Source organism: Thalassophryne amazonica, chromosome 12, assembly GCF_902500255.1.
Source record: "Thalassophryne amazonica chromosome 12, fThaAma1.1, whole genome shotgun sequence".
Taxonomy (NCBI): domain Eukaryota; kingdom Metazoa; phylum Chordata; class Actinopteri; order Batrachoidiformes; family Batrachoididae; genus Thalassophryne; species Thalassophryne amazonica.
Genome location: NC_047114.1, coordinates 58,531,541 through 58,547,722, shown reverse-complemented (window position 1 = coordinate 58,547,722; position 16,182 = coordinate 58,531,541). Strand labels below are relative to the sequence as shown.

Here is a 16,182-nt window from a genome sequence, read left to right as displayed (position 1 = left end):
GAAAGCACAACCTAAACTTTGAGGACCATGTGTTTTTCTGCCATTTTAAATTAAAATCAGCTGATTGTACACACACAGCACAGGAATAATACAGATATCAGCAGTGGCACAAACATTATTCCATATTTCCATTATTGAGTGAGGTGCCTGAGTGCTTCTCCAAGGTTTACAGATTGTAGCAGTATTAAGCTTGCAGAGTTGATGTCATGCTGTGTTGTGTTACTGGCTAATTTGCATGTTTGCGCCACAGTTGGTGGTAAAAGCGTTGCTTGCAAGATGAACGCTTGACTTTGTGTTCCAACGTGTCTGCAGTGGTTGACCATATTCTCACCTTCAACAGCTAGTTACCTTTTCACCTGTAACCTTTTCATCTAGAAACCCAGATAATTACCGTGCATCTGGAAAGTATTCACAGCGCTTCACTTTTTCCACATTTTGTTTGAGGGATAGCAACAGCTAGTCCTACATAACAAACACATTCCTGCTGCAGAAAACCATCCCCACAGTATGATGCTGCCACCACCATGCTTCACTCAGTCACAACAATCCACAGCAGCTGCAGCCTCTGTGCAAGCCATGCTCTGAATATTGCTCATTGCATACAAGGAGTCACTCAAAGCAACCCTGTCCCTATGCATAACTTTTTGGATTAAGAAGGCACAAACTAAGGAGTTACATACAGCTTACATACAGTCATTGAGGGGGAACTAGCTTTAGACTGGTTTTTGTACCAGGCTGATCTGTTGCCACCAGCTAGAGCTTGATGGCAACAAATCAGCATTGCCACCAAAATTGGTGGTGCCGTTCTTACAAGCAACAGTAACTCAGCAAGCTTAATACAAAAGCACATATTTACGTCAACTGCTTTTGAATTGTTTTAATTTTGAGTTTTCAACATTTTTCCTAATGCTGGATCAGGATGATCAACTTTACTTCTAGTCGGCAACCAGGATTAATTTTTTCGCTCCACAGTGAAGAAGGTGAACAAGAGACCATTTTGATCCTGAGAGTTTTAAATTGTGCTTTCTGATGAACATCTAATGAGTATATTCAATGGCAACTAAGTAATAATGAGTAAGTATACCAAAGGTTATTTATCTTTAGCTTGTTTTAGATCTCCCACTGAGCTTTTAAACTGGTGAAGACTATCCTACATGTTAAAGCAAAATAGATAATAAAGAGGGAAACCCTTAAATATTCAACATTTTCAAATAACTTCTTAAAAAGGACAAAATGAAATCTCTAACAAAAACTAATACTTTAAATTTATTTTTAAACCCCATCAATAAGATAGACTGCCCAGCTAATTTTGGACACACAGGCGGACTGTCAGGCAAATAGTAGACAGACAGAAGGACGGGTGAGGGAGCCACCATTACCTGCCATTCCAGCAGACACCATGTGCACCTGCGTAGAGTCTGGCTCCAGCACGCCATTCAGATTTTCCTTGGCTGTTGAATAAGCAGCAAAGTAGATCGCCCTGTAACAAAAGGAACCACAAGAAGAAAAAAATATGGTTAGTAGCAGTTTTCGTCCGCTGGCGAGACCCACCTTCATTGTCGTCATTACGAAGCCGGTGGAGTAGCAATTTCTCATCCCTGCTTAGCAAATATTCTGCAATATCCACAGTTTCAGACTCTGGACTTCGTCTAACCATCCATCAGTTGTTTTCAAGGGGTCAGAAATTTGTTTGTCTCCAACTATCAACAAGGACTGGTCATTTTCGACAGCAGCTCTCTCTTCCTCCTATATCGGCACCAACGGTAGTTTCTGTAACGATGCAGCATATGCAAGGGCAGCCAGCTCTTCTTTCCGTTTCTGTCCAGTGCCGTACGTAGTCCTGGTTGTAACAGGCAATCCGCGGAGCTTACAAAAACGCTTTAAACTGTCTACTTTCCAGCAGTTGAAATGATCCAAATCACAGCACTCCTCGCTGCTTTCTGCCGTCATAGCATGTGGATTGGTAGCCGAAAAATTTAGCGTACCCATAATACACCGCACGGCCCGAGATGTGCACTTCGCTTATTAATTATTAAGGTCCTACTGTCTTACATACAATTTGTACACGTTCAATAAAGCCCCGCTATCAATCAATCAATCAAACTGTAGCCACTGTCCCAGACATGAAGTCCATTGTGTTCACAATACAAAAGCAGTGCTCCAGCTGGCCGGCACCTGCTGATACAGTTTAATTCAGACTGAATTCAAGATGTAACAGAAACCTAAGCTACCACACAGAGAAACGGGAAACCAGCTCATTTCTGCTGGGATTTGAAGCCTGGACCTCCACTGCAGCTATGTGAGTTGAACTACATTCCAATTGTGACCTCATACTGTTTGCTACCTGGCAACATAATCAATGACTTGAAAGTTTGATAAAGAAAAATCGGGCAGCAGAAGAAAATATTTCTTCTTCGCCGTTTCATCCTGCGCCTTCCAGTAGTGCCGCAGTTTACACTGCCATAATTGGCGGCCGGCATTGTATCCTTAACCAACGGCGTGTAAAACGGCAATAGAGCCCACATCGGCATCCTCAAGGGCGTCTTAACCGGCGACAGAGGCAGACAAAACGGCAGCACTAGCGGACGGTACGCCGTTCTAAATGCCACCTCCCGGTTAACGGCGTTCCAAACGGCCGATAGGCGGTGGTCAATATAAAAACGCTAGCGCGCTGCATGCAGGCCTCTCACTCGTGGCCAGCTCCAGATATTTTTGCAGAGAAGCTCCAGTATACCTCCTAAAAGAAAATTGGCAGCGGCAAGGACTTACCAAGAGGTCTGGTTCAGAAGCAGAGGGTAGCCCTGTGGTGGAGACGGAGCAACACGTTGAGGAGGGGAAAAAGGAAGGAGAAGAAAAGGCTGAGTATGATCTCTCTCCTCCTGCAGTGACAGGCATGTATTCCTGCTGCTTCAGCCTATTATACTCTGGGGGCGGTGCCTATATGCAAAAGTTCCTGGAGTAACGCAGGATTTGCCTGGATAAATCCAGCGGTACACAGGGCATTATTGCGGCAGCAGAACACCGCCGTTCTCACGCGCATCTTAACCTGCGATTGTAAAGGATAGAACTGGGTATTAACCCCCGGTGCCTGACGTGTGCCGGATGCTACAGCGTCAAAACTCCGCTTTATTCATCGGATTTAGCGGCATTTTAGCCGCGTATTTGCAGATAGTACGGCGGCCAAAACTCCGGCGAAATGCTCCGCCCCTTTCCACCGCGAAAACAGCCGGAACTACCGCGAACTTCGGTCTACGTACTGCCCGCCGACAAAACCATCTATGTGTAAACGGGGCTTAAGAAGTGGACTTACCACTTCTGAAGAGCAGCGAATCAAAGAGCCACGAGCATTGCTTCTATTCACGCTTCAAACTGGAGTTGCGCTGCAGAAATGGTTGATTACGCTGTATTGAAAATCGTAACGGTCCAAAATTATAGCGCAATGGGCCGTAACGCAAGTTTGCACTAGCTAGAACCCTGAACACACCACTATTTTATGATAAATTTCTCAGCGATTTGGAGTTTTTCCACTAAAATACCATTTCAGGGATTTGAGGAAATAAAAATTAATGTTTTACTAGTTCTTTTAGACAGCGAGAGTTTGCAAAAAGATGGAAATCCGTCCAAACACGGCGAATAAGCATCCATGCCATTAGCAAGCCATGTTACACAATACAAGTGAGTAACGAAATTCTACTCCACCCAAGTATAAACTGCTCCTAAAGCAGATCAGTTGTTTGCAGTCATTAGGAAGACAATACTGGACAACACTAATTCTTGTACATTATCTTCAGATTCAGATTGGTCCTTTACCTAAGCTAGCTAGCAGAACCAGTCACTACAATAGCTCTCAATTACAGCCCAACCAATATGGATTTTTTTGAGGCCGATAACGATATTTGGATAAAAAAAATGCAGATAATCGATAAATCAGCTGATCTGCCGATAGCCGATAAATCAGCCAATAGTGAATCTGAATGTTTCAACCTCTTAGCAGTAAACGAACGTTTTTCATGCTAGAAATAAGGTCTACACAACGTGGGCTTAATAAAAAGCGTGACCGAAGCAATGAAGCACATTTGACACATTTGACACATTAGTACATAAACTGAGTTAATCAAACTGAGTTGAACTGAAACGGGAGAAATGTGGGGTCAATGTGATCCCAAAGTTATTACAAACAACATCCTTATAAACTTACTTGTATGCTTTTGTCAGCCGATCAGTGCAGTGTGACGCGAACTATGGGGGCCGGTGATGAACACATTTAAGCAGGGGTGTAAGCAGCTCTCAGTTGAATGGAGTTAGAGCTCCATCTACTGGACAAACGGTCAAAGGCCATTTTACATTGCCGACACAAATATTATTTCAGTAACTGTTCAGTTTATGAGAAATTATCGGCGTTCTATCTGCAAAATTTCGGCCGATAGTGAGTACTTTGAAAAGGGCTTATATTGGCCGATAATATCGGCCGGCCAATACATCGGTCGGGCTCTACTCTCAATGCTAACATGGCTACTTATCCAAATGTTGAGTTTGTTTCAGAGAATATCCTGTATTTTAATAATACAAGTTTTGGTAATTTCAGGCTGCTAGACAGTTAACAGTTTTGCCAAACAATTTAACCTCTATGTGTAACATTAGATATTTCTGTATCATCAGTCACACCACACTAACAGCAGGAGCAGAGGATCTCACACAAAGTCACAAACCCTCACATTCCAACTTCTCCTATTTCTATATATCATACCAAAATAATTTTATTAATTCTTAATGTATCTGCAGGATAAAACAAGCATCAAAGCATGAAAAATACAAAGTACACTGAGTAAGTTGTATATTATAACATACATACCTGGACGGTGCCACACCGACAATGTTGGGTCCCAGTCCTCTGAAGAGTGAGCGAGGTCCCTCTCTCTGTAGAATTAACCTGCAGTGAAAAAGTCATATCTTACCCACTGTTCACATGGACTTGTAGGTGGGTTCGGCCTTTAAATAACTGCTCATTACACACAAAGTCACTGCAGCAGTAGTCAATCCTCCATAGTGACCTAGTACAAAGGACATCCAGTGGTCACCTTGGGTCACTGGTTAGTGTTGAGGTCTGACAACCATACACCAAGATGACAAGCACCAGGAGCCAAAAGGCTTGGACCTTTGTTATATGAGCATCACCAAACACCTCAGTGCAGCAATTCTCAGGGCTCTCCCAATTTAACAGGCTGAGGACCCAGAGGCATGAATGTCACTGCAGAGACAAAGGAAATTATTGAAAGCCTGGATCTTAATCTTGATGCAGGACAATCACAAACCTCATCATTCAGATCCCTCATTCAGCTTCTCAAGTGCTGCAATCAGGGTACTGATGCTAGACAAAGATCACAAAATTGTCCAACGTCCATGAAGTCAGGGTCAGTAAACCTTTGTTCAGTGACAAAGGCACCTAGCCAACATCTATAAAAAGACTTTAAAAACAAAGCCAGATCAATACTGATGATAAGAGGCAAATGTAGAAATAGAAGAAAACAAACAAGTACACATCATCACTCTTACTAACCAAAGTCTTATATTATATAAGATATTATATAATATCGTTATATTAAATATGGTCTTACAGGGGGATAATAATGAATTGGAACTTCTTCGTAATCTACCAGAATCAATACTAAATATAGCCTGACATTTTATTCAAGGTCAATAACAACAAACTCCATGTCCAAAGCAAAATAAATGGCAGGTGACCTTGCTCTAGTTGTGTCTATAGCAGAGTTATCACAAACACACAAAAAAGCTTATTTTCAGTTTGTAACCAAGCTCAAAGACTCCCCGTGTCTCTGTGATTCCATACAGTACCTTGATTCAGAATGAGCACAGCTTCAAATTTTCAACCATCCATAAAATCTGTGAACTAATGTAGAATTTAATAAACTTAAAGCCTTCCTGAACACCCGTGATCTATGGCAATGACTAGATGTCTTTGGTACAAGGTATCCCACGGAACTGTTGGAATGACTGAGTCAACCAAATGTGACTTAGGGAGACTCAGATTAAGCGTACTACTTGCACTGTGAGGGAAAGTTATAGTATCCAAGTAAAAAAAGGAAGGTTCTCCGTGCTTCTGCCAACCACAACAATCCGGTACAAACAGTTCAGAACAAAACAATGTAGCGGAAGGCCGGTGCAACACAGATGTCTATGCGATTATATTATTTATTTTAAGGTGCATAACAATGGCTAGTGGCTAACGTTTCGATGTAAGGTTACATTTTCATCAAAGTCCTTAGCTTAGTCACTATCGTAACTTTATAGTAGTTACCAAATGACAGCCAAGTGGCACACTTCCCTGAACATGATTTAACATATCAATGCCTCGGCACAGAAGGGTGAACAGAAACAAAGTAACAGTAAAGAAGTAAGGGACAAAAAGGAACAGATTTGGCTAGGAAAAAAGTAACATTGGGATTTATTTACCATATAAAGTTTATTTTCACGTAATTATTTACAGGGAAGGTGTTTAGAGTTAGAGGTTAGGGTTCATTAAGTGCATGCCATCAATTTCTTAAGCAGTAAAACACCCATCATAATGTTGTACACTATGTAACAAACTTAATGCACCAATATACCCCATTGCCATGATAGTGATACTTTTTTCCTGTTACTTTCTTTCCTACAATTGCACAGAGGACCACTCCAAAGACTGAGAAGATGCCCACTTATCACCTGGCTGTGACAGATAGATGGCTACTTTCAGGAGGTGGGGATGGACCAGTTGCTAGCTGGTTGCCAACCGGAATCCAGGCCAGTTCCATAGTGTGGTAGATGTACGAATGTGGGACACCAGCACTTTCTCCCAAACCTGACACTCTTGGTATCCAAGTTAGACAAGAATCCCAACCCCCACACCAGATATCCAAAGTGTCCTTGGGCATCAAATATTGCCAAATTTTAGCTCAAGTTGAGCAATCCTTCAATTAAAAACCAAACAAAACCCTGATCTAACCTTTCCTCCTGGTTACACACACAAGCTTGCGCATTATTCAACATGTTTAGCTGATTTGTTGCTGTGTGGAAACACACAGCAACAGAACCAAGGCCAAACAAAAGTGCTATAGACTGATCAAATAAGAGCATCCATCATATAGTCAATAAAAAAGGTTTCATATACTTATTACTTTATGCCTTACATTGTCTCACACTCTCACTTCCTTTTTGATTTATTTTATTATTATTATTATTTATTTTTTTTTTTTATTGTAAATGTCCATCACATCTAAAAGATGAATAATTCGTATTACAAAATGATAAACTGTGTTGAACATGTACTTACCGAATATTGGCAACAAGCAGCAATTTGGTAAAATAACCCAAAATATGTACAGAAAGAATGATGAAGTCAAAATGAGAATAGCTTTTCTCAATGCCAAATTGTGTGTGTGTCTTTTCCTTTTTTTATAGAATTACAAGGATCAATTATAAATATAATAATTATAAGGACCAATATTTCATTCATGAATGTACAGAGTGCAGGTAAGAAATGATAAACATATCTTGAATCTTGAAAAATAAGAAGAATCTGCAATGTTGTAGACAATGATGATCTCAAATTAAAAAAATAATTAACAGCTAGAAGTAATATCTAAAGGGAAACCAGGTCCTCTGGGAGAGTGGGACTTTCTGACAGACAACACTGTTGTTATTAAACGATAATTTCCTTTCCTATTGAACAAGCCTTAAACCTTAAAATGTTTTTTTAACTAACAGACACAACTTTGTTTCTATTTCTGACACCGAATGCAGACTGACATCTTTTGCTACTGCATGTGCTGCTTTCAAGTCAACTATCACATTACATCTATTAGGTAACGGAGTATCTGCATCTGTTTCCTGGGAAATTAAGATTTCATCTGCTCCTTGAGGCTCTTCACATCTAGACCGTTTTCATTGTTCAATTTATTTTACTTACAGGAAAATGGGCTTAAAAAGCAACCCCCCCCCCCCACACCAAAATTATTTTGTAAGCAGAAAACCTATAGACACTAAGCAAACTTGGTTTTGTACATTTACATCCAAAGAAGAATAAATCTAATGTTTTTCAGCCAAACTTTGTTCAAGTCTGATGAGGTGTACTGATCCAAAAACCCGGTAACATGCATGACACCAAGCGATGAACTGGACCAACCCTGAATTAGATATTAAAATTATAGAAATAATTATTAGTTGCTGCTGATTTGATGATGTAATCAATCATCTTGACAGAAACTGAACTACAACCCCAAAGTTGGGACAGCACGGAAAATGAAGGGGACGAGGCATGCAGTGTTCGGACATTGAGTTTTATTTAAAGCTAGGGTGGTAACTCTGTTCAGAAACACTTTTTGTTATATTGGGTGAAATGGTCCATCTATCCTAACAGTTGTCAAAACATTATGTATTCAGAAAAAGGAACAAAATAAAATCAGACATCTGTAGCAGCTTGTAGGATCGATAAAAACTCCAACCAATATAAGCCCCGCGGTCCGCTCAAAAAAAAACCAAAAACAATCAGATGCCTTCACGTCTAGTTCTTCCTGCTCGCGTCACCAGGCTCAATACCCCCTCTGTCCCTCCCACCTCTGCGTGGGCACACTCATCTCGTTTCACTGAAGAAGTTCACTTCGGTACAATGGCAGAGGGAATACAGCCGAAACTACCACTTCCACCAGATTGTGCCATGTCGGATTAATAATTTTCTCTGCAAATTGGCCATTGAAAACGGCTGTAATCACTGCTTGAATCACAGAGGACTGCTCCAGCTTCAGCCATTCGCGCGCACCTAACAAGCTGTGGAAAGCATGTGGAGCCGTCTAAAAGGTAATTATTTGTCATGTTACATTGTCATGGCTTGATAAAACAGTTGTGTGCTCTTTCCTTCTTCTGTGCAGCTGTTAAAGTATGTTTATAACAGATTTAACTTCGTTATAATGTTCAGACGAGCTGCGCTCTGATGCAATCCGCTGACATCACCACTCACTCTGTTCACTTCTTTACTCCACTTGACGAGCTGAAATGTTCAACAAAATCTTTCATGCATAATGGTCGTGCTATGTGGTGCGATCTAATCGCAAACAATGTGCATGTTGGCAATGCCACAACCGCAGGAAGATGGGAGACATTTTCCTTTCATAAGTAGTTTTGGTTATTCTTTTACTTTCTCCGTGACTTGGCCGATAAACTGGCGTATTTTTCAGAGCACCATGCCTGTGCAATACATGAATATGAAGTTGTATACCATATAAAATATGACGCATGAATGATCATCTGCAAAAGAACTGATCATTGGATTATTACTTAACTTTGAAGGGACTGTATCCAATCTGAGGATTTTAGAAAACACCTGGAATGGAATCTGACTCATAGCTGAATTAATTCAGTACTATACAAAAATGTTTGTGTAGGCTATACAAAAATGGATTTACCATGTGGAATTAATTCATGCGGCCTGTGCGCCCAGTCTGGGTTGTGTGTATGGCGATATTGTGCCTTGTTATGTCTGCAGAATTTGAAAGCTGGAACATTCTCGAGCATCATTCCAAACAGCTGGTTCAAAATTGTTTTTATCATCCATCCATCCATTTTCTTCCACTTCATCCAGAGTCGCGTCGCGGGGGCAGCAGCTCGCTTTTATAATTTACGGAATATTTTGAAACTCAGATTACTGGTGTCAAAGGTTGAACTTGAGATGATTATTCATGCTTTTATCTCTTCTCGTTTGAATTATTGTAACGGTCTTTTTACTTGTTTCAGTAAATCAGCTTTGGATGGCCTTCAGTCTGTACAGAATGCTGCGGCAAAGCTTTTAACTGGCACCAACAGACTATTCCATATCACTCCAGTTTTGGTTTCTTTTCATTGGTTGCCAGTAAATTTTAGGTTTCATTTTAAAATTTTAGTTTTAACTTTTAAGGCCTTACATGGTCAAGCTTCTCGTATATCTCTGACCTGCTGAAACCTTATTCTTCATCCCGAGCTCTTAGATTGTCAGGTCAAAGGTTGCTGTTGGTTCCACAAACGTGGGTCAAAACTCATGGGGATCAGGTCTTTCAGGTAGTGGCACCAAGGCTGTGGAATTCTCTTTCCCTGTCTTTACACTGTATAGACTCCACTCACTCTTTTAGAAAGCAGCCAAAGACATTTTTATTCAAACAGGGTTTAATTAATTTGTTGTTTTATGCTGTATTCTATTGCTTTATATAGTTGCGAATGTTATACTTTCATTGTGAAGCACTTTGTGATTTTTATCTGTGAAAAGTGCTATATAAATAAAATTTACTTACATACACACACACACACATATACATATATATATATATATATATATATACAATGAGGAAAATGAGTATTTGAACACCCTGCTATTTTGCAAGTTCTCCCACTTAGAAATCATGGAGGGGTCTGAAATTTTCATCTTAGGTGCATGTCCACTGTGAGAGACAATCTAAAAAAAAAAAAAATCCGGAAATCATAATGTATGATTTTTTTAATAATTTATTTATATGTTACTGCTGCAAATAAGTATTTGAACACCTGTGAAAATCAATGTTAATATTTTGTACAGTAGCCTTTGTTTGCAATTACAGAGGTCAAATGTTTCCTGTAGTTTTTCACCAGGTTTGCACACTGCAGCAGGGATTTTGGTCCACTCCTCCATACAGATCTTCTCTAGATCTTTCAGGTTTGGAGCCCCTCCTTAGTTGCCCTGACTGTGTGTTTGGGTCATTGTCATGCTGGAAGACCCAGCCACGACCCATCTTCAATGCTCTTACTGAGGGAAGGAGGTTGTTTGCCAAAATCTCACAATACATGACCCCATCCATCCTCCCTTCAATACGGTGCAGTCGTCCTGTCCCCTTTGCAGAAGAGCACCCCCAGAGTATGATGTTTCCACCCCCATGCTTCAGGGTTGGGATGGTTTTCTTGGGGTTGTTCTCATCCTCTAAACATGGTAAGTGGAGTTGATTCCAAAAAGCTCTATTCTGGTCTCATCTGACCACATAACCTTCTCCCATGCCTCCTCTGGATCATCCAGATGGTCACTGGTGAACTTCAAATGGGCCTGGACATGTGCTGGCTTGAGCAGGGGGACCTTGCTGCCCTGCAGGATTTTAAACCATGACACCATCATGTCTTTCTAATGTAATATTTATGACTGTGGTCCCAGCTCTCTTCGGGTTATTGACCAGGTCCTCCTGTGTAGTTCTGAGCTTTCTCGGAATCATACTTACCCCACAAAGTGAGATCTTGCATGGAATCCCAGACCGACGGAGACTGACAGTCATCTCGTGTTTCTTCCACTTTCTAATAAATAATCATAACAGTTGTCTTCTACCAAGCTGCTTGCCTGTTGTCCTGTAGTCCATCCCAGCCTTGTGCAGGTCTACAGTTTTGTCCCTGGTGTCCTTAGACAGCTCTTTTGTCTTGGCTATGGTGGACACGTTGGAGTGTGATTGAGTGTGTGAACAGGTTTCTTTTATACAGGTAACAAGTTCAAACAGGTGCAATTAATACAGATAAAGAGTGCAGAATAAGAGGGCTTCTTAAAGAAAAATTAACAGGTCTGTGTGAGCCAGAATTCTTATTGGTTGGTAGGGGTTCAAATACTTATTTGCAACAGTAACATACAAATAAATTATTTTAAAAAAAATCATACATTGTGATTTCCTGATTTTTTTTAAGATTATGTCTCTCACAGTGGACATGCACCTAAGATGAAAATTTCAGACCCCTACATGATTTCTAAGTGGGAGAACTTGCAAAATCGTAGGGTGTTCAAATACTTATTTTCCTCACTATATATATATATATATATATATATATATATATATATATATATATATATATATAAATTAGCTTTGAGACTATTCCAAATGCATTCTCTGCCGCACAATGTCAATAAGACAGGCTGCAGCTGTGGATAATTTCTCTGTGATTCTGTGATGAGAGATGGTTTCATCAGCCAAATTCTGAGAGCAAATGCATCATCGGCTACAAAATGATTATTTTACTTTTATATAGTGCGGCATCAAGCGGGTTGCATTGGCACGACGAATTGCACAGCACAATGCAGGGAACAAATTCATGCAAGTGTCAAAGTAGTTTAACTTGCTTGGATTATGACATGTTCAGCTTCCACTACTGTACATTGATATTGCTTGGCAATGCCTGGAAAAAAAAAAAATGTGACTCATGAATGATCATTCACAAAGGAAATGATTGAAGCTGGAACAGATCAGAGCCATGTAAACTTTCAACGCTAATATTTCGGAATGTGTGGGTGTCGGGCTAAGTTTACTACTTCACTTATATAATTTAATGTAAATTAATTTTACTGGCTCCATATCCGGGTAACAGCGGTATTTTAACACGTATTTTGCAAGCTTTTTTGCGTGTGTTCACTTGGGTATTTACGTCCGCATTGAAAATGCACACAAAAACATTTCACATCCGAGCACTTCATCAATATTTTGCCCGGTTAGAAAATGCCGGCTCTCTCCATGTAGGAACATTCGCGTTAGGCAGGCAGCATTGCAACTGCGCTCTCTCGTACTCACATACAGCTCTATGGACAAGTCTCATTTTATATAGCTTAATGTCTTTGCCTGCTGATGGTCCAACCCAGATGCCACAGAGCCCAAAGATGTTGATGCTGCTTTTGGATAAGGTTAACATAAGGCTTCTTTTTTGCACAATAAAGTTTTAAGCGCCACTGGTAAATGAAATTCTGTATTGTAGTGCTTGACAAAGGTTACTCAAAGTAGTCCCTCGCCCATGTGGTTATATCAGCTAGTGACGAATGACTGTTCTTGATGCAGTGCTATCTGAGAGACTGGCATTCACGGGTGTTCATCTTAAGCTTGCCCTGTACACACTGAAGTGCCTTCAGATTCCTTGAATCGTTTCATGATATTGTGCACTGTAGAGGAAGATGTATATAAATCCCTTCTAATCAGTCTTTAGGGAACAATGTTTCTAAACAAATTTTCTCACACATTTTTTCAAAACCTGGACATCCTTTGTACAGCTTTTCTCCTCAATGACTCAGCACTTTTCTACCAAATAATCAATTGTTGACAACACCTGTTTGAAATAAAAATCACTGTGCAGTCCCCCAAAATATGAATTAATAAACACCCCTTGTGAAGTTCCACTTCACAAAGGCCCATTTATGTCTTAGAAATATCCATTATATGGCATTAATGCCCCCTGACTTCAGGTACAGAGGGGTTGTTAGCCCACACCACTCTTAAAATATGAATTTCTGCTTTCTGGTTTGTAGAAAATCCCACCCACAACACTACTGGATTTGTTAGATGTCACAACTTCAGCCTGTCAGTGCTGAATGCTGATGTCCCACAGAATGGAATAGAAGAAGTTAGCAGTGTGCAGACTGGAGCTATGTCAGCTGTACTTATTTATTCAACTTCATAATGTTATTTATAGCTCCTTGCACTTTTTGTGTGAAAAACATGTTGGTTCATTAAGGTTCTGTGAATTAAACATTTGCTGCAAAACATTTAAAGAAAGATTTGTGTTAAGAGTGTTTAATACTAATTTTTGTCATATTTTACTGCAGGCAAATAGCCTGAAATATCAGTATCCGCCTCCAAACCTTGTCAATAATCTGTATCAGTCTTTAAAAATCCATATCAGTCGACCTCTAATTACAATATTGAAACATCTAAGTAGATTATTTCTTCATGCTCTTACTTAAGACAGTGTAGAGGTCCCGGTGGAGCCACACGGGCTAAACTGGCTCCGTTAATACTGCTGAGGTGCACTTCAGAGATGTAGAGCCTGATGGACGAAGACTGCAATCTGGTCTTCACCACCTCCAGCGGACAAGTTAATATAGCACCCACTGTACCACCGCATCTAGGAAGAGAATGTAACAGGAATACAGAAACAAAACAGAACTGTTTAAACATGGGGAAGAAACGACTACATTAAGCAAGGTGCAAAAAGGGAAAGCTAAATTTTGGTTTTGCATTCACATGTTCACAGTAAGGTACAGCTATAACTTGCTTACACTTCTTGACAATATTATTCAGAATATCTAACTGTAAGGAAGTAAAGTGGATTAAAAAAGCTAGACATCTGCTCACATTAACCTACTACATTATTCTATGGCTTTTGTGGAATTATTTATTATTGATTTTAGTACTATCTATTTAATAGGATATATTGCCACTGGTCCTGAGGAGTAATTTTGTTTGCATGTGAAAGATGTAAATGACAATAAAGGAACTGGACCATAAACTTGCATAAATGAGCCACTGTAATTATGGGAATGAGGCAGGCAGGCAAGACGTTCAAACAAGGTTATAAATATATAAAAAAAAAGTAAGCTGAGCAGGGTGCATTGAGTTGAGGAGATATCACCTGTATTCCAATACACAATAATGGAACACTCATTTTACTGCACCATTCATCGCTTATCGGTTAAACAACCTGAAGACAAAGTGCCATGAAATTTAAAAAGGCTGAAACTCTATGCACATGCACATAAACAGAAACAACAGTATACAGTATTCAATGTGAAATAACAACTTCAACTGAATACAGATTGAATTGAATTTCAGATTTTGTCCTGTTCATCAAAAATAAAAATACACAAGTCTTACATAAGTGCTGGCTGCATATTATAAAGTTACCTTGCATGACCAGAACTTAAGACAACTTGTTGCATTCAACCACGACAGCTGTACAGACAAAAACTGCAGTAAAGTCACTGACATGTAATGCAGATACTGTGAAGAACATGAAAATGAGCTGTAGCCTTCCGCCAGCGACTTATGACATCGTAGTCGCAGTCAATAAATTCCTTCTACGAAAGCTCACCCGCTGTCGTAACAGCAGCTATATTTACCTTTGAAAAAGCAAACTGATATTTGTGCACACAAGCAGCAGTGACCCTTGGCCTACTACTTTCAGCTGGCTGAGTATGAGCAGGCGTGTCAGTGACTGAGTAAACTGTGTGTGCTGAGGCCTCTGCTCAGGATTGAGCACAGAAAAGCAGATTTTATTTTCTCAAGGCAGCTATTCAAAAACAATATGTATGAGTGGTAGTGTCAATACCTGCAACATCGAGCAACTGACACACATAATGTAGAATATAATAACATCATTTCATCAAAATCTTTGTGTTTTGCATGTTTGACAATTCTTTGTTGCATTTTGTTTATTCAGTCAGTCACCCCTCTGAGTCTGATCTCTTGAGTTTTCCTCCTCAAAAAACACCAGAGGGAGATTTTTCTAACAATGCTGCCTATGTGCTTGCTTGGGGGGTTGCTAAGATCAGACCAAACCCCTGTGAAGCCCTTTGGGGTGGTTTATGTTTTGATTTGGCGAAATATAAATAAACAGGATTAATACAGAAAGAAGTCACATTCACGACTAAACAGCATTGGATCAGTCATTTAACTTAATGCTACCAAAATTCATGTCAATAAATATAAATAAATATTCAACCAAAATGAGCTGAAGATGCCACAAAGGGCAATGGGAAGCTGACATAACTACGCTCTCTATTTTCTGACAGACTGAACTAACTAAAACAAATACAAATAAATAAGCAGCAGATTAGCAGATGTTAATAATTCGAGGAGACAATGCAGCACACTGGAACCCAACACACGTATCTATCTCTGTGACGTCACAAGATGGGTTAAAGAAAAACCTACCATGTTCAGGGTTTTCCCTTGTATTTTTTTTCAGCTAAGGTCGTATTCACTGGGGTCATCACCGCAGTCTGGATCAGATACGGTTTTTCAAGCATGAAGCCGGCCATTTTCAGATCAGCCAAAAAAAAAAAAGTGTATTTCAAGATTATCACCGACTACGTTTACATGCAGCTAATAACCCTTTCATAATCGGAATATTAGCAATAACCCGGTTGCACACGGCCATGTAAACACCTGCAAAAACCCAAATTCCTCCGCTCCTCTTTCCATGACAAAAACTCCTGTAACAGTGGAATGTGCCGTTCATTTCTAAACTGGACATTGTGTTTTATCCGGGACGTCCTCTGACTAGCACAGGAATTGTGGAAGACGTGGACATCAGCACTTTTTCGGCACACTGAGACAGACATGCGGAGGAATTCCGCGCGTCGCGGCAGACCCGCACGGCGCAAAGCAACGCCGTGAT

General features: G+C 40.1%; 1 protein-coding gene across 1 annotated transcript in view; it reads right to left on the bottom strand.

Annotated features, from left to right (window-relative positions):
• LOC117521848 (solute carrier family 25 member 36-A-like) overlaps positions 1-16,182 on the bottom strand; it is a 46,898-nt gene that overhangs the window by 20,613 nt on the left and 10,103 nt on the right. The window contains exons 2-4 of the mRNA XM_034183202.1: positions 13,744-13,908; positions 4,853-4,930; positions 1,380-1,480 (exon numbers count right to left, since the gene is read on the bottom strand). Coding sequence (XP_034039093.1) covers positions 1,380-1,480; positions 4,853-4,930; positions 13,744-13,908 — 344 coding nt within the window. The remainder of the gene's footprint in view (positions 1-1,379; positions 1,481-4,852; positions 4,931-13,743; positions 13,909-16,182) is intronic.